The sequence below is a fragment of the Cimex lectularius genome, unplaced genomic scaffold (genome assembly GCF_000648675.2).
Source record: "Cimex lectularius strain Harlan isolate CLEC.00 unplaced genomic scaffold, Clec_2.1 scaffold347, whole genome shotgun sequence".
NCBI lineage: Eukaryota > Metazoa > Arthropoda > Insecta > Hemiptera > Cimicidae > Cimex > Cimex lectularius.
This window is the reverse complement of record NW_019392883.1, coordinates 72667-96211: the sequence shown is the minus strand read 5'-3', so window position 1 is coordinate 96211 and position 23545 is coordinate 72667. Positions and strand designations below refer to the sequence as shown.

The window sequence follows — 23545 nt, the reverse complement described above, 5'->3', positions numbered from 1 at the left end:
TTGGTATCTTATTTCAGCATGAATATAGTCAAGTGAATTTCTGAATTTCTCTTAAAGCTTTAATTTTCTAGTTTAAATAACACGATTGCAAACGTTGTCTAAATTTTAGGGGGGATTGAATCTGCCCCAAGGGCAGAATAATGGCCCTGGGTCTTAATGAGGGCTGTGGAAAGTGTGGAAATGAAGGGAAAGAGGCAGTTGAGATTTCCCATGTGCATACATCAACAGCAGAACTTTGCCATTAGTTGGTAATGCTTCCGATAGGTGAGGCCAGGTGTCTCCTACGACCTTCCAGTCGCTAATGTCTATGCAAATCAGACCTCTTTTCTTGTTACTTTTCCTCCTTTACCCGGTCCCCGCGGGGTTCCTTTATTTAATATTTTCATGCATAAGTTGTCATAGTTTGCAGCTTTAAGTTAAGTACTTATTTATGATCGAATTAGGTTCTTTATTAGTAGTTGCACCCTGCGGGATCATAAACAGCTACTAAACATAATAATATGCAAACTTTATTATTCGAAAATAAATATGTGGTGTACACCTGCATGTACATCTCCGTCGAACATTCTCAAAAAGTCAAAAACGTTTATTCTTTATTGGTAATGACATCCAATCGAGATTGAATTGTATGAAAGTTTACCATGTTTATGAAAATGGTGGACAATGATTATTTTACCACGATAGAAATAAAAGAAATTCGATCCTCAACCAGTTGGTCGACGTTTTCAAAACAAAGAATACAAATGCAACGAGAGTTGCGGTATTGATAACCCCTAACATTGATCAGAAATCGTAGTAGAGAACTTAAGTTCTTTGTAGTTCATCCCTGTAGCGAGAAATCGTAGTGTGGTTGCCAACCTTTCATGTAGTGATGATTTCTCTCATGACTGTCTTTTGTTTTCTAATCAAGGGGGTAACAAGCTGGAGTAAATGTAAATAAGACGTTAATCTTTTTTTTTTGCAAGGTTTTGGTTGAAATGAAAAAATAGTGTCACGAGGGGATTCGAATCCACGACATTCGGCTAAATACGCCGCTGCGCTAACCACTTGAGCTATCCTGACTTCGATAGTTCGATCCACTCCGGGCATCAACTCCCCATCTCAACCTACAACCTTTCGAATTTTCTCTCTTTTTGCCATTTTTTGGTGTCGGAAAGGATCAAAGTCACGATAGCTCAAGTGATAGAGCAGCGGCATATTTAGCCGAAGGTCATGGATTCAGATCCCGCTCGTGGCACTAGCTTTTTCATTTCAACCAAAACATTCCACCATTTCCTCTTCGATTTTTTGCTTTTAATATGTAAACAAACAGAAGAGTAACACAAGAGATCGTCATCCATTTTGAGAAGGCAATTCACTGGTTGACGTTCGGAGCGACTGTCTGTGGAGCGGTCGTGAATGCCCCCTCAAAATTCAGGCACTCCAAATGGAGCTGTACGGCTTGGCGCGGTTCCATTTGGAGTGATCGTGAATGGCCACCTTAAGGAATTTTGTTTTTGGGCCCGGTTTTAGTTGAATTACTTCAACGGTACGAGTGTAAGTGTAGCAACATAGTCTTTTAATAAGTACATTGGGGGGTCCATTCTGTTTCTCTGCAGAATCTCCGCGTACCGTATTATTGGTCTTTACTTCGACTGAACCATAAGGAGTCTCATCCCGTTTTCTTTGAAGCTATTTTTTTCCAAAAAACTAGTGTTTTTTTTGTATCAGGTGTTGGATACATTAGTTCGTTCCTTTTCTCATTATTTTATTTCCTAAAATGCTTGTTGATAGTATAAATCCCTATCACATAAAATGGTGCAGGACACTGTTGCAGCCACTTTTCTTGGAAGTACAAGACATTTGTTTTCTTCTACTGCGGAGTGTCCTGGAACCCCAGTACAGTTTTATCTATAAATGATAAATGATGGAGTGAGTGTGGTGTTCAATACTTTTTAAAAGGATAGTTCCTACTCACAGTAAGTTGTTTTGCAACGATCCGGATTTCGAGACTTTAGGTCATCATCAGATTGAATGACTTCTACAACCACGACATGAATTTCAAAAGTGAACCGCCGAAATTGAATGAAAGAATGTTGAACATCTTTTAAATTATGTTTTGTTTCTTTTAGATGGTCCTTAAAATCAGAAAATTTGTTCGATTTAGGCAAGTGTTCATTTACTCTCGTTTTTATTTCTTTACCGCTTTGTCCTGTATATTTAATATCAAAATCATTACAATTGAGTTGGTAAACCCCGCTTTTTGCCAAATTGTCTACCTTGTCTTTAGGTTTTGAGAGGATGTTTTTGGGTCAACCCGTACTTCTAAAAGCTATTCTAAAACCTTTTTTTAAAATTTTACTAACTTTTTCCGATAATGTATGGCAAACAACGGAAACCTAATGATTCATTTATGGTCGGGTGGCTGAGTCCTATTGTTGATTATTTTAAAGTTAATTTTTTTATTCTTTTAACTAACAACCGATCAATAAATATTTCTAGTTACCCGTTGTTTTTTTGCTAAGGCTTTAATAGTTTCTAATTACTTTTTATAATTAGCAGGTGTTAATGAAAGTTTTAACATAGGTATATGAGCCCAATGAAACCAGCAGCCTTTTGGGACCATGGGAGAGAAAAATCCGCTGGTATCATAGTGTCTGTAATTGTGGGTTTTCTATATACGTCTATTGCTATTAGGCTGTTATTATGGCCAATTTTAAGTCTAAAAAGTTCAAACAACATCTTTGTTAATTTCCAATATAAAATTTATATTACGGTGTAGAGAATTAATAAGCTGGGAGAATTCTTTGAGATCTTATGTTCCCGACCATATGCATAAAATATGGTTTTACCTTGTTTTGCATACTTAATCTTTTTAGTTTATTTTTGCAATCAGTGCCATCCTTGAGGTAATGATGTTTGACTTCAGGGTTCTATTGGCTGTCTGATCGAACCGGAAGTCTTCCGAACAGGTCAATTGTGAAAATTAATTTTATAAATTTTTTTTACGTTTTTATTTTTATTTATTATCTCCAATGATTGGCTAATGTTTGCACTTTATTTCCCAATCATCTCAATTCTGACAGATTTATAAAATCCTGAGGCCATGTTGTTGTTGAATATGTTTACATTACCTATGTATGTGATTTTTTATAATTTATTTAAAGTATATTGTACTGGGTTTATCTTAAAGGAGCAATAATTTATCTCTGTGTTTAATCGGTTTTCTAGTTGTCATAATTATTACAATAAGTCCAGTCCTATAAAATGANTTATACTTGTAAATCCCAGTCCCTGAAGATGATCTCAATAAAGATCGAAACGTTGGCACGTTAAAGAAAATGTATTTCTGAAACCTACATCACACCAGAACGCATCTCACGATTTCCGAATAATCATCGACTAACCGTCACTAATCACCACACAACTCTAAAGTAAGGAGAAAAATATTTAAAATTGATATAATAAATATCGGCTTGTTTACTTCGGTTCTTCCTATATTAATCGAACCAACTTTTGTTTTCAATGTAATTAATATGGAGAAAAAGGGATGAGATTTTCATAGGAGTGTACGAACGCTGGAAAGTTTGTAACGTTATAACGTCGTCAGTTTTAATACAATTTCCTCCGCAGCCATGTTACAAAAAGATAAATTGATTTGTCGAATCAGGATGTGAGTATTTTCAAGGGGTTTAGAGGAAGTTTTTTTGACAGATTTTTCGTTTGGGAGGCGGGGAAGGCTACCTCAGACGTTAACACAATACACATAACGCGGGTAATTTAACCTGCTTCCCGGAGAGGCAACGCTCCCGATGCTCAATTGCCACAATTTTTCATTCTTCCTGAAGTTCGTGATTTGAACTTTTTCCTCGGCTCGCACTAACTTGGTGATTTGCAAGTGAAATACCGCCGACCTAACAATCACGTATTTCCAGTCCCCGCCAACCAGGTCGAACTTTATTTTCCTGCCTTGGGAATAAAAGGGAAAATATACGATACGAAATTTATTATGACCGTCCGATTGTTTTCGGTATTTTCTATTTGACTTCCTATAAAATTGGGAAAGAATGATTAGGCCTCTGCCATGACGAACCCCTTTTCACAGTGTTCACAAAGATGTTTTTTCTACTGATTGATGTATAGTGCACTGTTGCGTAAAATACTCTTTCAATAAAAGGTTTTTGACATTACTACTAATATGGCTATAATAATTACACTGAGAGGCAAAAAATTTCGCCATCCTTCGTAAAGCCTTCTACAACCCTTAAAACAAACAGTGGTTTTAGAAAAAGGAGAAGACATATTAGCTATGCTATTGGGAAACTCGTTATTTCAATACATTTCTTCCTGGACGCTCTTCACCTTTATTACAATATGATTTTACATAATTTTCATTTGTTTAAATAACGGTTTGTTATATCCACTTGAAATTTTGTGAAAACCTAATTTATTTTTTACGCTGAAGTTTAAATGAAAGTAAAACAGTTCACATTTATTCAGACAATATAGGGAAATAACATAAAATATTCTATATTAACAGCTAGAAGTTTTTATTGTAAAGCATTTTCACTCTAATAATTTTTTTTATAAAAACAAAACAAAATCTAACTAAATATCTTTCTCCAAGACAATTTACATAATACGGTAAGAATAGCACTTTATGCGACAATGAAAAACTTTTAATTAGGGTTCTATAATCATTACGACAGAAAAATCAATTACGTTATACTAAGAATAAGCGCATTCATTTGAAACATTGAATATCGTTAGTTAAATATTGTTTTTAGAGCGAGAAAAATAACTTTAGGGAATATATTAGATGGAAAACAAATTCCTTGTCACATAATTACTTACTGAGCAGCTAGTAAGGCTAGGAATCATCGATTACCTGCATTCAAGTTGGCAAAAAGAAATTTTCCTTTCAAAAGAAATTTCATCATGATAACAAACGATTCTGGCGGCTTTGATAAAAACTGTAAGCGGATTTTTCTGAGAGCATTAGAAATGCAAATTGTCGAGTGATCGTTTTATGTTCGTTCATTTTGAATTGTTATATAATGATGTTTATGTACGTAGAGGGTAGGTTAGACCATTAGTATATTTCGGGAATTAAGTGCTTGTTTGCTGTTTTCCCATGAGATTGGACAAAATATAAAAAATTATTCTAAAGTGGTTAAACACGTCCACCGTCAAGCCTAACGAGTAATTTGGTTTTTAACACGTTCTATACGAAAGAAATTGCTTTATACAGTTTTTATTTTTATTTTATATCATATTTGCGTTGACTGCGTTCCCGGGCACTCAAGATACAGGGATAATTGATTGATTTATGTAAGTTCAATTCTGTGCACACATTTCTTTTCAATTAATTAAGGTTTTGGTTGAGATAAAAAAGTCAATGTCACGAGCGGGATACGAACCCACGACCTTGGGCTAAATATGCCGCTGCTCTGCCACTTGAGCTCTTGAAAAGAATTTCTTTGGTCAAGCGGCCCACGAAATCAAATAAAATGTAATAAGCAAAATGAAGCATACTTCACTAAAGCTCTCCGTAGCCATTTCATTTGTCGCCGAGAATCAACTAGATTTCACGACATTTGAAAAATGGTAAAAAGGAAGGAAAATTCGAAAGGTGGGGTTGAGATGCGAAGTCCGAGTGGATCGAGGTCACGATAGTTCAAGTGGTAGAGCAGCGGCGTATCTGTCCGAAGATCCTGAGTTCGGATCCCGCTCGTGACACCGACTTTTTTGATCTCAACTAAAAACCTTAATTAATTGAAAGATATTTCAAAATGTTACTAAATAATAAATGTCTTTATAAAGAATCTGTAGTTTTCTGCAAAATATTTTAAATGTCATATTTAGAAAATAAAGGTCGTTTGCCTTGAGACAAAATTCTTTTTAAGTTGAATTAACTAATATTTTTCCTTTCAGATTTTTCCATTTACATATGTTTATTTTAATCTAAACAAAAATCTCATAATGTATCTTTTTTTCATTATAAATTCATGAGAGACTCTCACGCCGCGGTTGTGGGTTCGATTCCCACTGTCACCTCTGGCCCTTTTTTCACGATAACCCCCCTCCCAATTTGAACACTCATATATAAGAATTCGTCAACATGGCTAATATGCATAGATCATAAGGCAAAAAAAATCCCTCTTGTGACATTGACTTTTTTATCCCAAGCAAAAGCATAATTAATTGAAAAGAATTTATTTTGTCAAGTGGACCACGAAACCTAATAAAATCTGTAAACATATTTACATAATTAAGCTTATGTCTTATGAAACAGCCACTTCGCGTTTCGACAGTCCATTATTTGACCTAGTTCTTATCCATCCCGAAATAGAAGGTAGTCTTCGGGGCGTCAAGAGCAAGATCATTTGACGTTCTCCAAACATGCAGTTATTAAATGTGTACACACACTCATACTATTTTCGTAATTAGGGTGGTGAGGTACTCGATATTCCCCCATCACCTTTTAAACACAACATCCTTACCTAACTAATCTCATTGAAGGTAAATAAGGAGGTCTCAATATCCGGAGTATTCACACTAATAAATATATTCAATTCCAATTAAAACTGAAGACAAAACCTAATATTGATCAGCATTGTAAACAGTAAACTGGCCTGTTTTACATAAACTGCTCAACAATGAATAGTGAAATTGCCAATTTTGAATTACTTTCCCTAGCATTTTTATTATAAATTGTGTTAATTTATCTGCTTTTATCGAAGGAAAATGTAATTAAGAGATTTTGAAAAACAAGAAAATAAAAAGTTTTAATAGTTTTCGTGGTCCGGTTGACCAATTAATAGAAAAATAGTGAATTTAAAAAATTAAAATGAAGTATACCTTCACTACAGCTCTCCGTGGCTATTTCATTTGTCGCTGAGAATCAAATAGATTACACGACATTTGAAAAATGGCAAAAAGGAGGGAAAATTCGAAAGGTTGGGTTGAGATGGGAAGTTAGTGTCCGAGTGGATCGAGGTCTCGATAGCTCAAGTGGTAGAGCAGCGGCGTATCTAGCCGAAGATCGTGGGTGCGAATCCCGCTCGTGGCACTGACTTTTTTATCTCAACTAAAAACCTTAATTAATTGATAAATATCAAAAAAGATATTTAAGAGAAAAAAATTCCTATTAAAAATAAATTAAGCTAATGCTGTAAAAAAAAAGTGACCTAAGCCTGTCTTCTGTGTTCTAAGAAAAGTAGAGGTGCAGAATTATTATACAATTTAAATAAACGTTCTAGGGGTCTGTAGAAAACTTCTGTCACTAATGTCTTATTTTTCCAGTTTTATACTGTTTTTTCTTGGGTATCATAGTGCTAAGATCAACCGTTTGTTATGCCTTTCATTTTAATTTGATGAGGTAGATATTGATATTGCTCTTATATATCTGCCCTCTATATTACCCTGGTTAAAACCAGGCTAAAGCTATTAGAAAGGAGAATTTTTAATGCTTATATAGCTATATGTTTAGGTTTAGAAATAAAATAATAAATCAATATTTTATGTGACATTATATTTACATATTTACATTTACAGACATGATGTCATTCAAATAAATGATAATAAAATGAAATATTAGAGAGTTATAGAAAAAATAAACAAAGAAAATCCCTGCAAGGGTAAATCGTGACAAAAATCGGGTGACATATGGCGAGAGGAAATGGTGATAAATGGTCAAGGTGGATATGCTGTGAAACAACTTTTTTTAAGAAAAACAAACCTGATAAAATCCTATATTCAGTTTTTAAATTCAATAGGAAGAAGAACCTTTTGTTGAAAAATAATTTATATTTTAAAAAAGGATAAAATTCTCCATTTATCAAAAATATTATTCTTTCTTCTAAGAATTCTTAAATAATTTACAAACAGTATATTTTCAAATCAACGTAATTTACAGACTTTCACCACATGACATATTTTTTTGTTGTCTAAAATGAAGCCGATGAGTCGAAATTGACTTTGTCGAGAGGAACATAATATTCTGAGGACATTCTTCTAATTAAATAAAAAACGTTCTCCCGATATCCGTAAAGAGAGAACAATTGGATAAAATTTCCCATTAAGCAGAGAAATTAGTTAAATTTGGTCTTTACACAGAACAAGCGTATCTCACATAACAATAACCTAAGAAACATAAGTTTTTCTTTTCAAGAAATTTATATCCCCTCATCGTTAATAAGCGTTGTTTGTAATTAGTAATGAATTAATTAGAAGAAACGCATTAGTTATTCAGAATGTTATTAAATTCTAATGTATGTAAATGCCAGGGTTGGCAGGTGGCCAGTACCTTCTTTGCATTGTTGGCCTGTTTATCCCCGCTGAACACTTTCTTCTGCTGATCCCGCTTGCATTCCCTATTTCCATTTATTGTTCCAAGTAGAGAAGTGGAGGGTAAATTATACTGTCAAACGAAAAAAATGCAAGGCATCATTTCATGTTTTAAGAATGCACGTTACCAAAAATATTTCTTTAAATTTATAAAACTATACGTAAATAATTTTTTTAAAACTGAATCAACCAACTTCTTAAAATATTAAAAAATATACAATCTATGGGGAAAAATAAACGTCGTTTTTCATAGAGACCTAAACGAATAAAAGCATACCCACGCCAATTTCCAAGCTATTATTGACATCGGAACCTTGACAAAATTAAATATTTGAATAATTTTTTCAATTAATTAAGGTTTTTTGTTGAGATAAAAAGTCAGTGTCTCGAGTGGGATTCGAACCCACGATCTTCGGCTAGATACGCCGCTACTCTACCACTTGAGCAATCGTGTGACCTCGATCCACTCGGACACTAACTTCCTATCTCAACCCCACCTTTTTTAAAATTTGTCCCTCCTTTTTGCCATTTTATATAGGTATACCTTCACTAAAGCTGACCGTCGCCATGTCATTTGTCGCCGAGAATCAAATATATTACACGACATTTAAATTTATTGAAATATGTTGCATGGTTTTATATGAAAAAAACCATTTGGTTTTTCAGGAATTCGATTTGTTTCAAATCTCAAATTCTGGGATGTACTGATGTTATATCAACATTAGAATGGTCATAACTGTAAAAACAAGAAAATTGACCTTTTGAACTTTATCTTAGGGAGGCTAACATGTTTATTATGATTAATATTATATTGTATTTTATTTATTATGCAGTTATGGGATAATAAATGGGAGTTTTGGTGAAAATCACTGTCTTTTGTGTATTTAAATCCTAAATGAACAGTTTCTGTATATAAGATTTTCATATTAATGGGATTCGTATTTAATTCCCGTTATCATTTGACAGCCTGTTGTTGTGTAGCTCCGATTTTGTAATTGATATATATTAATTAACAAACAACATCAGTGATTTGCGTATAATTTTTCTCTCTAATTATAACATGAGTTCAAATTTGGTCATTCATCTCAAGGTAACCGGAATTTTATTTTAACTTGAAGGAAGGATTGAATAAATTAACCACTCGACGTTGGTTTGAAAATTGATAATCTGGTGTTTGGAAATTTCTGGTGAAAGGAGGTAGGGGTACGAACCAAATTTGGTCAAAGACACCTTGAGCGATATATATCACCATAAGCCCTCCATGATATCAAATTTTTCTTTCCTGTATACAACCACAATTATCCATTTAATTCTTTATCTACGCGGGATGGTTAAATCTTGGAAAGAAAAAAAAAGAAACAAAAAAAGCACAAATTATTCATTCGAAACATTGTATACAATTAATTAATATTTATGAAAGGTATTGGTTAAAATAAAAAAGTCAGTGTCACGAGCGGGATTCGAACCCATGACCTTCGGCTTGATACGCCGCTACTCTACCACCTGAGCTATCGTGACTTCGATCACCTCAGGCACTAACTTCCCATCTCAACCCCACCTTTTGAACTTTCCCTCCTTTTTGCCATTTTTCAAACGTCGTGTAATCGGATTGGTGAGCTTTAGTGAAGTATACTTCAATTTAATTCATGCCATTTTTCAAATGTCGTATAATCGAGATTCGAAGTCACGATAGCTCAAGTGGTTGAGTAGCGGCGTATTTAGCCGAAGGTCGTGGGTTCGAATCCCGCTCGTGACACTGACTTTTTTATCTCAACCAAAACCTTTCATAAATATTAATTGATTGAAAAATGTTTATTATTCAATCGGCCCACGTACTGTAATAGATTGTGTACAATTTATTAATTGAAAATAAAATATTTGATATATGATTGTATTTATTGGTTTGAATGAAAACGGTATTATTATTATTCGCATCAGTGTAATGAGTGACTTTAATTTATTGTGTGTTGGTCTGTAAGTGTAAAATATTTGAAATTATGAAACTTCTACAAATACTCAACCATTTTAAAAGGTTCTCATGTAACAAAATTTTGTTGAAAAAGAAGAATATTATTATATTGAATAAATACCAATAATAATTGCTAATTTTAACCTTCTGCAATTTATTGTGCAACAACAGATTTTGTTGTTATTTGTTTATGTATGTAATGTAATATTAATTACATTTTTTCAAGTTCTGTGGTAAATATTGACCGTTAGTCGATGATTATTCGGGAATCGTGAGATGCGGTTTGGTTTGATGAAGGTTCATTGACAATAAAAGCTCTCAATTAAAGTGCTTCATAAACAAAATTGAACACTTCAATTGCCAGGTTTTTTGCTTCAAATTTTAGCAAAACCTCAAGTTTGTCTAAATTGTTACTATTTATACATGTATCTGTGTACTTCTTTAAATAAAAGGATCTTTGAGGTTGGTAAATTGGAAAATTTAAAAATTTATGTTCATAGTTCTCCTCTTCAAACAATTTACTCAAAGAGCACATTTATTGTGTGTCAATTACATATTTGAGCCCAATTAGAAAAAAATTGTTTTCCTTAGCACTAGACAGCCTTAGTTATGATCTATGATGTGAGCTTTTGAGAAAGTATCTACCAACACTTTTTCGATTTCAAGTACAACCTGACTCGGAAAAAGATGTGACGTTACTGTTTTTATTCCAAACTATCCATCATGGCTCTGCAGTGGTATTTGTTATTTCTTAATAAATGATGTCGCCCGCAACGGTGATTCCGAATCTCAGTAAAGTTTTAAGTCATCAGTAAAACAAACTTTCTTAATTATTCAGAAATCGTGAGATGCGATCTGGTGTGATGTAGGTTTCAGAAAAACATTTTCTTTATCGCGCCAACGTTTCGATCTTTATTGAGATCATCTTCAGGGCCTGGGATTTACAAACGTTCTTTAAACTCAACAAATACTTGTAGGATGTGGAAAAAAGTAAATTTTTACAATGCTACGTTTTAGAACACAATTTTATTTTTCGTGCCAACGCTCTCTCAACACGACACATAATAATGACATATCTACACGGAAAACAAACACTGAGCCCTGAAGATGATCTCAATAAAGACCGTAACGTTGGCATGATAAAGAATATATACAATGCAAAAAATAATTTTATATTCAATCAATGTATTTCTACTCACTCAAAGTGTTGTTACGCAGAAAACAAACACTTTGAGTGAGTAGAAATACTTTGATTAATCATAACAAATATTGTTTTGCATTGTATACTTTTTCCACGTTCTACATGTATTTGTTAAATTTAAACAATGTTTGTAAATCCCAGGCCCTGAAGATGATCTCAGTAAAGACCGAAACGTTGGCACGATAAAGAAAATGTTTTTTTGAAACGTACATCACACCAGACCGCATCTCACGATTTCCGAATAATCATTGTTTATATTATAAATTATTCAATCCGTTTTTTATGGTATTTTTATTTTTCGTGTTCTCATATTTACGTATATTGTTTTTTTCGGATATAATTCTTTTGGCGTCTTGTTTCGTAAAAACGTTGTTCTCTTAGTAAGAAATTTGTCTATTTTAGCCGGACTATTTATGCTATCGCTTTAGATCAGATTTACGACGCCTGTTGACCGTGTAAGAGAGAGAACGCCATTCCACTGTCTTGGACTTGGAACGTGAATAGTTCACTATTTATAGTGATTATATATTTAAAAATAATCAGATATCCAGTTTTTTTCGTATTCCTTGTTATGTTTCTCTATTAAAAAACGAAATATTTTATTTTGTTAAATAAATTTTTTTCTCTTAATTTTCATAACACTTCCACCCCTCGAATATAAACATCAGTTTTTGAATATTTTGAATATCACGTGGGATTATTAAATTAAAGTTCTCGACAAGCAATATAAAATTCAAAATGACATAATTAAAAGTAAATAATGAAATGAATTTCCAATTTTTTACAGAATGGCTTTACGTTCAGCTACAATACTCCGTGCTTTACAGATTACGAAGTGTTTTTCTTCTAATTTTAAAACCTTACGAAAAATCCAAACAAGAATGAAAAATAAGGTTTCATGCAACAATCATTGTCATAACGCATGAAAGATCAATAAAAATTAATTTCTACGCTGGGCCAAATTATCATTTATGTTCGACATGTTGATTATCACACACCTTTTTATTTGCCTAATTAAATTGTACATTTGCATGTGGCAATGCGGAAGAGCCCAAACGGAATAAAATACACCCTTTTTAAATTAAACTGAATATGTCAATGTCGAAAATTCTAAAGCGCGCGTGGATGGAGCAATTACAATATTCAAATTTCTCACTGACGGAGTTTACTGTTCGCAATGGAAGCTCAATTAATTAAATAGATAGCTCCGGGGGCTAGGTGAATTCCCTTTCCGTGAAGAGCTGCCGTGTGCTTGTGCGGTGGGCCATTTTAGCAAAACCGCGATGAGAAAACCCATATTCCGGTTGGTAAAACACCACTATTGATTGTTTCCCCTCTCCTTGTGCATAAAACATTTATTAAATTTTTTCTTTGGTTATAGCATAAAAAGCAAATATTCTTCGGAACATTCACTGTTATAAATGAAACCTGTGATTTTAGGTTTACATTCTTGAATCCAATCTTTCAAAATGAACAGATCCTTTTAATCCTATTTTGACTATGTTTTCCACACGTTTAATAACATTTAATAAATGATAAAACCGAGTTTCATATTAGTATCGTTCATAGATCGAACAATGTTTCAAAACAAACAATACTCATTATTTCAACTAGTCTCATAGAAATAATTGAGATGGGGTGGGTATATCAATACCGATGGTTTTATTCCTTTTAAAACCCATTTGTAACTAGAAAAAACTGGTGAAACTAGATTGTGAACAAAAAAGCTATAAAATCAGTTTGTGATGAGAAAACTCAGTTACAACTAATTTGGGAATAAAAAAGCTGTTAAAACCAGTTTGAGAGTACAAAAAGATGTTAAAACCAGTGTAAGAGCACAAAAAGATGTTAAAACCAGTTTGAGAGTACAAAAAGCTGTTAAAACCAGTGTAAGAGCACAAAAAGATGTTAAAACCAGTTTGAGAGTACAAAAAGCTGTTAAAACCAGTTTGAGAGTACAAAAAGCTGTTAAAACCAGTTTGAGAGTAGAAAAAAAGTTGTTAAAACTAGTTTGTGAATTTAAAAAAGTGTTCGAACTAGGGTTGATGTAAAAACAAATGTTCAAACAAGTTTGTGAGTTGGAAAACTGTTACAACAAGTTTGTGAATGGAAAAAAATGTTAAAACTAGTCTGCGATCAGAAAAGTTTCTTAAACCAGTTTGAGAGTACAAAAAGCTGTTAAAACCAGTTTGAGAGTAGAAAAAAAGCTGTTAAAACTAGTTTGTGAATTTAAAAAGCGGTTCGAACTAGGTTTTGTGTAGATACAAATGTTCCAATTAGTTTGTGAGTAGGAAAACTGTTTCAAAAACTTTGTGAGAGGAAAAAGCTGTCAACAATAATTTGTGTGTAGAAAAACTCTTAAACCGAGTTTGTGAGTAGAAATGGCTGTTAAAACTAGTTTGTGATTAGAATTTTTTTTTAAACCAGTTTGTGAGTACAAAAAGCTGTTCAAACCAGTTTGAGAGAGAAAAAAGCTGTTAAAACTAGTCTGTGAATTTAAAAAGCGTTTCGAACTAGGTTTTGTGCAGATACAAATGTGCAAACTAGTTTGTGAGTTGGAAAACTGTTACAACAAGTTTGTGAGTTGGAAAACTGTTACAACAAGTTTGTGAGTGAAAAAAGCTGTTAAAACTAGTCTGCGATCAGAAAAATTAGAAACAAATGTTAAAACTAGTTTGTGAGTAGGAAAAGCTGGCAACAATAGTTTGTGATTAGAGAAAGTTCTTGAATGTGACTAGAAAAATTTCTTAAATGTGATTAGAAAAATTTCTTAGACCAGTTTGTGACAACATAAAGCTGTTAAAACTAGTCTGTGAGTGGAAAAAGCTGTTAAAACTAGTCTGCGATCATAAAAATTTCTAAAACCAGTTTGTGAGTACAAAAAGCTGTTAAAACTAGTTTGTGAATTTAAAAAGCGGTTCGAACTAGTTTTTATGTAGAAACAAATGTTAAAACTAGTTTGTCAGTAGGAAAACTGTTACAACAATTTTATGCGTGCTAAAAGCTGTCAACAATAGTTTGTGAGTAGAAAAACTGTTAAAACAACTTTGTGAGTAAAAATGGCTGTCAAAACTAATTTTTGAGTTCAACAAGCGGTTAAAACTAATTATTATGTAGAAGAAAATGTTAAAACTAATTTGTTAGAGCTTCGAGAGATATTTCAAAACAAGTATACGTACTCTAGTTCAATTAGTGAATTATCAAACTGAGTTTCTCTCGGTTGACTGTTTTAGCTCGCGAGTAATTTCAAATCAAACCTCCTTTGCTCTAGCAAACCGACTCTCATCTTGTTATCTGTAATAGTTCCCGATATAATTAAATACACGTTTCTTTTTATCTCATTTTAACTATTATGTAAATTTAGTATACCTTTTTATACAATTTTGTTAATAATCGAGGGGAGAATTCTTGTTGCATAGTTCATAAGAAATTTGTGGTGATTAGTGACCGTTAATCGATAATTATTTAGAAATCGTGAGATGCGGTCTGGTGTGATGTAGGTTTCAGAAAAACATTTTCTTATCGTGCCAACGTTTCGATCTTTATTGAGATCATTTTCAGGGCTGAAAGTGTTTGTATTCTATGTAATTGTGCCATTCTTGCGTGTCGTGTTCAGTGTGCTTTGAGCCCTGAAGATGATCTCAATAAAGATCGAAACGTTGGCACGATAAAGAAAATGTTTTTCTTAAACCTACATCACACCAGACCGCATCTCACGATTTCTAAATAATTATAGTTCATAGGGATTTTAAAACGAGTTTTACCATACATTGATGTTTGTCCTTTATTTAAAAATCGTACAAACCGAATCTCATTTAGCTTAATCAGCGTAACTAAAATAATTGGTTATGTCAGTCTAATTTGGACGAGATTTTGATGCAGAAATCCTAATGCTGTACAGAATGTTATTAACATGAATTCATTTTTTGATCTGTTAGACTGAGAAATATTCCGAAACAAAATGTTCTTTCGAGTTTGACTAAGATCAGTGTAAACATTCAGTGTGATATAGTGAAAAATTAAATCGAGTTTCATCCGCTTGTCTGTGAAGCTCGAGAAAATCCAAGATAAATAGTAATTTTAAGCGTACTTTGTACTTGTTGGTAGGGTTAGGTTAAGTGACGGGCTAGGTTAGATATGACTAGGGTTAAGTCGGTTTAGGTTATGGATGGGTTATTATTAGGTTATGCTTTTTTTTAGTTTTGGATTTAGTTAGGGAGGCTTGCTGTAAAGGGAAGTGAAGGTTATATTATGTTAGGGTTAGGGACGGGTTATCAAATTCTTTGATAAACCACGATTTAACGGTGTGCTTTAAGCACAGAACGGGGGATACAACAGCTCTTAAAGAGCGCACTATAATACACGCTCCGACTAATAATATATCTGGTTAGGGTTAGTGCTGGGTAGAAGGATAGTGACGAGGAAGGGTTAGAGGTAAGGGTGAGGTTAACTAGTTAAGGTTAAGTTGGTTTAGGTTTCGGTTATGGATCCATACTTGGTTGCAGTTTGTTCCATTATTTCAGAATATTTTATTAAGTGTACAAACTTCATTTAGATATCTGCTAGAGTTAAAAACATATTAAAAAAAATAGTTTTTGCTATCTCGTTGAAAGAATTAGCGAAACATTATATGTAAACATTGAAATCACGACGAATATATTTACAATAATAACATATAATATATTGCCACTGATACAAAATTTTATTAATTTATTTGGTTTTTGATTTAAACTAAACAGAAATTTTCATTATTTGTAAAATAACCCATAAAAGATTGTGATGGGTATTTCATTCCACTTTGTCAACTCCGGTGATGACGAGTTTGTAAAAATGATCCCAGACTGTTTTCGATTTTGGTATATTGAATATTTTACTGCCGATTGCATCATATCTTTAACTCCTGGCGTATATTTACGCGAAATATAAAAAAGATATTCCTTTAAGATATTAAAAAATTAAAATAACAGACACAATCAAACTGAACAGTTAAATGCACGGTACCACTGCGCTTATTTCAGTCTCCCTTTTACCCCTTCAGGGTAATGTTGCGATGTCACCTCTCCAGTTATTCTTTTCAAGCACGAGGGAAAGGAGTCATCGAGGAATATATGTAAATGCGAAAGTAAAGTGGTTGCGGCGGAGGGTAAAGTGGTGCCCAGAGGGGATTGCCCGTGACAAGGGGTGTTTAGGGCTTGCAGCACCATTGACTTGCATGAGCCTCTCTTTGTCTACCCGAATCATGTTCAACGTATGTAAATGGCCAATCAGATATATCTCAGGTTGAGAAAGGCTGCTTAGATCGGCATAGGCAAGTGCGGACATCACCTTCAGGACTTCATCCCTCAAATCAAACGTCCGCCTAATATTATTTTCTTATTGATTTCAATAAAACAATCAATTTCATCTGTCCCCCTTTTTAAATCATTTGCATCCACTTCTTTTTTAATCAATTATATAAAACAAAAATCAGGAATTTTTTCCTCATTGCGGCACCAAATCATTTAATACCTAAAATGAATCCCATTGATGCTATTTTTTATCACATATTTATTATAGTGATATAAAAAACCAAAATATTTTATTGTCAATATCTATAAATAATGCATCTTACATTAAAAGAAATATATTAGCTCAGCATAAAATGGTCCAACCAAGAAGATAAAGTGATTAAAGATTGTAATGTATATTCGATATCAAAAACCCCTTTCAGAATGGAACTCCCTGCTGCAAGATGAATGGATGTGATTCCTATATCTTATATTATTGGCCGGGAACGGGAAAGTTTTAGGTAGAACAGAAAATTGCTTCTCATCAAAAGTTTTATTTTTTTACCTTTCACACAATTCTAGCATAAACGTTTGATCATAATGATATGATTTTTGTTTCATTTTATAGACTAATAATCGCAATGACCCTTCTGCACTTTGATCTGAAGTGTTCGTCCTTGCCTGAAGCTCCTGTGTAGGACTTGCTTGCGACATATCCTATCTTGGTTGCAGGATTTCCTGTATAGAAACCCAAAACGTTTTCTGCGGTCTCCTCTTTTTCCCGGCAGTATCTGCTCAGAGTTTCTCCTCTCTATATTCCTATCCAGTGTAAGTGCATTATTAAGCGGCAGTGCTTGATCAGGAGTCCAACCAGAAACGTTATTCTGTTGCAGTTACCATTCCGTAATTCTTTTGTAAGCCTGGTGATTGGCCCTTATATAAATCTCTTCTCGCACTTCACTCCTGGGTTATTGTTCCACAAGTTTTTCGATTTATTAAGGATCCATTTTAAGATGTATTCTTTCTAGTTGCAAGGTTTTAGGCCATGAGATTATTACCTCCTTTTTCGGCCAATATATCCGCACGAAGTATTTTTTTAATTCAAAAAACTGTGTAAAACTACAAGTCAATTGATTGAATTACATTATTGACAAATATTACCGTTCACTTTTTGAAAAACAAACCTCGCTAGGAATTAGTATATAATTAGAATGTCAATTAATTAAGGTTTTTATAGTCGAGATAAAAAAGTCATTGTCAAGAGCGGGATTCGAACCCATGACCTTCGGCTAGATACGCCGCTACTCTGCCACTTGAGTTATCGTGACTTCGATCTACTCGGACACTAACTTCCCATCTGAACCCCAGCTTTCGAATTTTCCCTCCTTTTCGCTCGTGACACTGACTTTTTTATCTCAACTAAAAAAACCTTAATTAATTGAAAGGTATTAACTGGTCAAGTGGACCACGAAAACTAGTGAATTTAATGTTAAAATGAAGTATATCTTTACTAAAGCTCTCCGTGGCAATATCATTTGTCGCCGAGAATCAAATAGATTACACGACATTTCAAAAATGGCAAAAAAAAGGGAAAATTCAAAAGGTGGGGTTGAGATGGGAAGTTAGTGTCCGAGTGGATCGAGGTCACGATAGTTCACATGGTAGAGCAGCGGCGTATCTAGCCGAAGGTCGTCGGTTCGAATCCTGCTCGTGACACTGACTTTTTTATCTCAACTAAAAAAAACCTTAATTAATTGGAAGGTATTAATTCATCAAGCGGACCACGAAAACTTGTGAATATAATTAGAATATTGAAACAAATATATGTATGTTCTTGTTTTTTAATAAACCAAATAGATTTACAAAAATAGGTTTTGGAGTAGTTATCGTAATTAACGTAGTAGTAAATAAACAAATGGCCATGTAAAAAGCTTAATAAATATATTTAAGTAACGTTATGTTTTAGAGTTTGATGATGGAACATAAACTACAGACTCTTCTGAAAAAATGCATATGAAAGTTTTAGTCTGAATTGACTAAAATCTGATGGAATTTGATTTAAAAACCAGCTGTTCGTATTAAAAATGCACCTTTAGGTTTCCTATGTAATTATAACGTTCACCCTATTTTTTTAGTTTCATATAAATCCCCTTTTAAAGTTGTTAGTTATCAGGTAAGGAGGTCCGTCCTATTAGAATCCCGGCAAAGTCCGTACAATTTTAATTGAGCTTTAATTTCAAAATTAAATTTTTTTAATATGGAATATAATATTTTAGAAAATTTATTTACTTTGAAAATGATTGAATACAATTGTTTTTTTTTCTGTGAGATAAAAAAAAGGTTTTATTATGCCACCTAATCCGCAATCAACACAATGTCAGCCGGAGGCAGTTCATTCATTTCGTACCTTGCTACACCCAGCGGGTATTTGGACGTTAAGCCCTCCTTTATGACAGGAATTACTTTTCTTTACTTTACTAATCAAATACAATCCCAACTGTCTGAACTTATGTCAACAGTCACGATGAAACCAAGACGCTATTTCAGCTTAACACAAGGTCTACATTAAAGGTTTTTTTTTCTAGGTCTCGTGGATGAGAAGGAGAGACTTGCACATAATCTCCTTTCAGTCGTACATCTACACCGCTGATTCCAGATTCAAGGTTGCACACCGTTTGGACGATCCCGACTCTTGGAACCTGCAAATAAACAACATCACTTTTAACGATGATGGAGTTTACGATTGCCAAATCAACACAGAGCCGATCATGAAACGACCAGTTCGGCTATCCGTCACAGGTTTCGTAACAAATATATATTTCATTATATCACCTTCACTTTTTTTTTCTTTCGTGACTCAGTAATTGAACTGGTCATTTGAAAATCTTCATTAGTTCGATCGTGAGCGCGTGAAAGAGGCAGCACTGCTAAATGGTTTTGTGCTGTTCAGTCAATAATCTCTTCCCTCGTGAGCAACTTGTTCTTGGACAGGGCTTTCAAACCTCGCGAATATTAACGAGAAGATAAACGTATCTTCTTTCTTTTATTATATTTATGATGTAAGTAACGTGGATCGATAGGCATTATTCGATATATATTTTCCATTTGTAGCGCAATGAATCCCCCACTTAACGACCCTGTAAATTGTGACCTATATGTTTATCATGGTAACTGCTTCCTCCAATGTACCATACCTGCCGTAGGCAAAGTTTCTCTCGAATCCTCATGCAAGATTGGTGGGTCGACCGGGTTCATATGATATACAGTACCAAACGTATTGGCTATTATTCTCCATGCTTTGGACTATACAAGGAATTTCCCCGTATCACCCGTTTTGCTGGTTTTTTGGAAAGGGATCGCCCATCCTGGCTACATGACAAGAGACTAAAGAGGCTTCGGCAAAAAAGACCATATAAGGTTCCCGAAATCAAAATACGTGGCATCGAAGATTAGGGCAAGGTCAACAGGAGGCACCTAGGGTTTAATCAATGCGTACACAGTGAGCAAAACCATAGCTTCAAAGACAAGAAATGAGGACAACTCCTGAGTATGTTGAATGAAAGAAGTCAACGTTCAGGGAACCCGCTGGTATAGGCCATATTCCTATCCTAGGACTGGGCATCGTCCATATAGACTCGCCCAAAGTTCTCCTAATGGCATCCAGAAAAGTTCATTAATGAAAATAGAAAAGATAGGAAAAAATATAAAACTAGCCTTTAATGTGCTAATATAGAAAAACGGGTTAAGGTGGCCATTCACGATCGCACCAAATGGAACCGCGCCGAGCCGTAAAGTTCCATTTGGAGTGCCTGAAATTTGAGGGGGCATTCACGACCGCTCCACAGCCAGTCGCTCGGATCTAGTGAATTACTTCCTCAAAACGGATTACGATCTTTTGTGCTACGCTGATATTTGTTTATATATAAAAAACAATAAACCGAAGAGGAAATGGTGTAAGATGGCTCCTGAATAAAACCCTTAATAATCACATCGATTTGATGAAAGATCTTTCCTTTGAACCAGCTGATTGGAGGAACTATTTAAGGATAGATGAAACTTATTATTTATATTTACTCTAGCTTGTTATCCCTTATTGATTATAAAACAAAAAACAGTCATGAGAAATATCATCACTCCACATGAAAGGTTGGCAGCCACATTACGATTTCTCGCTACAGGGATGAACTTCGAAGAACTTAAGTTCTTTACTACGATTTCTGCTCAGCGCTTAGGGGTTATCAATTGTTTGTTTTGAAAAGTCTGTCTGATGACAGAATGATGATAATGATTTTATTTCTATCGTAGTAATCATTGTCCACCACTTTCCGTAAATATGGTAAACTTTTATACAATTCAATCACCCCAACAGTAAAATCACGACTGGATGTAATTGCCAATAAAGAATAAACGTTTTTGACTTTTTGAAAATATAAGACGGAGATTTTTACTCAGTGACAGAAAGACGGAGACTGCGCCAAAAAAGCGGGTTTTCTCATTCAGGGCGCTCCAATATTCCACCGTTCACGCCATAGATGTTTGGAGTGGCGCGATGAAGTTTGAACTGGTCGAATATTCGGCGCAGCCCGGCACGCTAGTTCAGCTTTGCCATCGAGGTGGTTTTTGGAACGGTGTCGCTCCGTTTGGACTGCTGGGAGCGATCGTGAATACATTTAGTCTTAAACTACAAAGATACCGCGGCACAGGAATGAACGAAAGGCCTCGAGAAAAACTAACACCCTGGAAAGGCACCAGGCTGTAGGCAAGAAACTTCCTACAACCGCCGATAGTGGTGAGGTACTTCCCAAGCTGTGATAAAGAAAGTACACAAATAAAAATATCCTCATTTTCTTAAACAAGCAAAACCAAAACCTCCAAGTAGAACCCGCGAAGGTTGTTCACTGGAAAGAAAAGAGAAGATTGGTGATCTTTGAAATGACCTGAAGAAAATTGGCAGGTTCGATGGCGAAGCAACACATCAAATCCTAAAAGAAAGATGCAAAGGACCCGAAGTAACCTGGCTGCTCCTGTGAATTGGATAAACAGCTCTCAAGATTAGAGAGCAGCACACAAACCCCAGGAATATCAGGAGAGCATAGAAAGAAGGTTGCTCAAAAAAAAAAAAATCTTGAATCCTCACCCAATAAATAATGGTAAGCGCTTTCAGATCGAACACAACAATGAACATATTGGAGATTATTCCCCATTCTTTGATCCAAAATACTGGGCTCCCTATCACCGCCGTTGCCAGTATTTTTATAAGTTACTACTACTCATCTCAGCATCATTTGATCGTTAATTCACTTAATACGCTTGACGGGCAATATGGCCGAAGTTTTAGAAAGTTCTTTAAAAGAAAAGGATTTTTTCTTAAACACACATACGACAGGTTTGTTATTCCTGCTAACCACAGACATAAGCAGGATAACACAAATTCGTCCTAATCGTAGCATTAGTTTTTTAAATTCAATAATTTCCTGGTCCGCTTGACCAATTAATATATTACAATTAATTAAGTTTTTTTAGTTGAGATAAAAAAGTCAATGGCCCGAGCGGAATACGAACCCACGATCTTCGGCTAGATACGCCGCTGCTCTTCCACTTGAGCTATCGTGACCTCGATCCACTCGGACACTAACTTCCCATCTCAACCCCACGTTTTGAATTTTCCCTCTTTTTTGCCATTTTTCAATCCCGCTCGTGCCATTGACTTTTTTATTTCAACTAAAAAAAAACCTTAATTAATTATAATTTTTTTTTCTAAGCAGTTGAAATTGTAGTCGAATTTCAGACTGTAGAATTCCAACCGATGAACCATTTTCATCTGGATATCAACCACAAGTGCTTATTAAACGAACACTTTTTCGTTAGAATTCGTTAATTTATAATCCCAATTGGTTCTTGTTTCTCTATTTTTTGTCTTTTTTACTGCGTCCGTTTTGAAAAATCATACATTTCTGTTTTCAAACTTCTCTAGGTTATTAATTTTAATCTTTAGGATTTAAGGGTGATCCGAGAAAATAATCATTGATATTACATGAGAATGTCAACTCCGTCGACATTTAAATGACTTTTTAAACACTGCTAATACAAGTAGAATTAATGAAAACTATCTATTTGTAAGAATTGTTAATCTTCGCTTACTCACTGATTAGTCCTAACATTTATTTCGAACACCTCCTCAAAAATAGATTTTAAGCATGTACAGTAAACCTCCAGCTATTTTATTTTTGAACTGCACACACATATTAGACTTAAACCATTTTCTGAGATTGAGCAACCGAACCAAACGAAGAGTTATCTATTCCGCTAAGCAAGAAGTTTTTATTTATTGAGTGTAAAAAATACATTGTTTTCACTTATGTTTGTGTTGATTGTTGCACAGAAAGGCCTCAGAAGATCGAACCGGAGATAAGGGAAATGAAAGACGATTCTGGCGTTTGTAAGTTACGATTTGAGTTTGGATTTACAGACGTTTTGCGATTTCTTTGGAAATTAATTGGGATGTTTTATGTGTGTGTTTCTTTACTAACATTTGTCTGCTTATTGTTCTTGGGCTAATTATTCTAATGGTTTCTTATAATGAGATCCAAACCGTAACATTAATAAAAATAACGAGTCAATGGCTATGTCAAAAATTTCATATTAGGACTCAATAACCTCAATAACTAGATATACCTGGAAAAAATATCTTTTCTACACTTCAAATAATTATCGCGTGCACTATAGCCCATATCCAATACATATTTACCATCAATTGTAAGTTCAGAAATGCATGGTACA

General features: G+C 34.2%; 1 protein-coding gene across 2 annotated transcripts in view; it reads left to right on the top strand.

Annotated features, from left to right (window-relative positions):
- LOC106668050 (fibroblast growth factor receptor 3-like) overlaps positions 1-23545 on the top strand; it is a 184625-nt gene that overhangs the window by 139776 nt on the left and 21304 nt on the right. The window contains exons 3-4 of one of the 2 annotated variants that reach the window (XM_014396458.2): positions 19351-19564; positions 23148-23204. In XM_014396458.2, the coding sequence (XP_014251944.1) occupies positions 19351-19564; positions 23148-23204 (271 nt within the window). The remainder of the gene's footprint in view (positions 1-19350; positions 19565-23147; positions 23205-23545) is intronic. The other variant, XM_014396459.2, reaches the window with a different exon arrangement.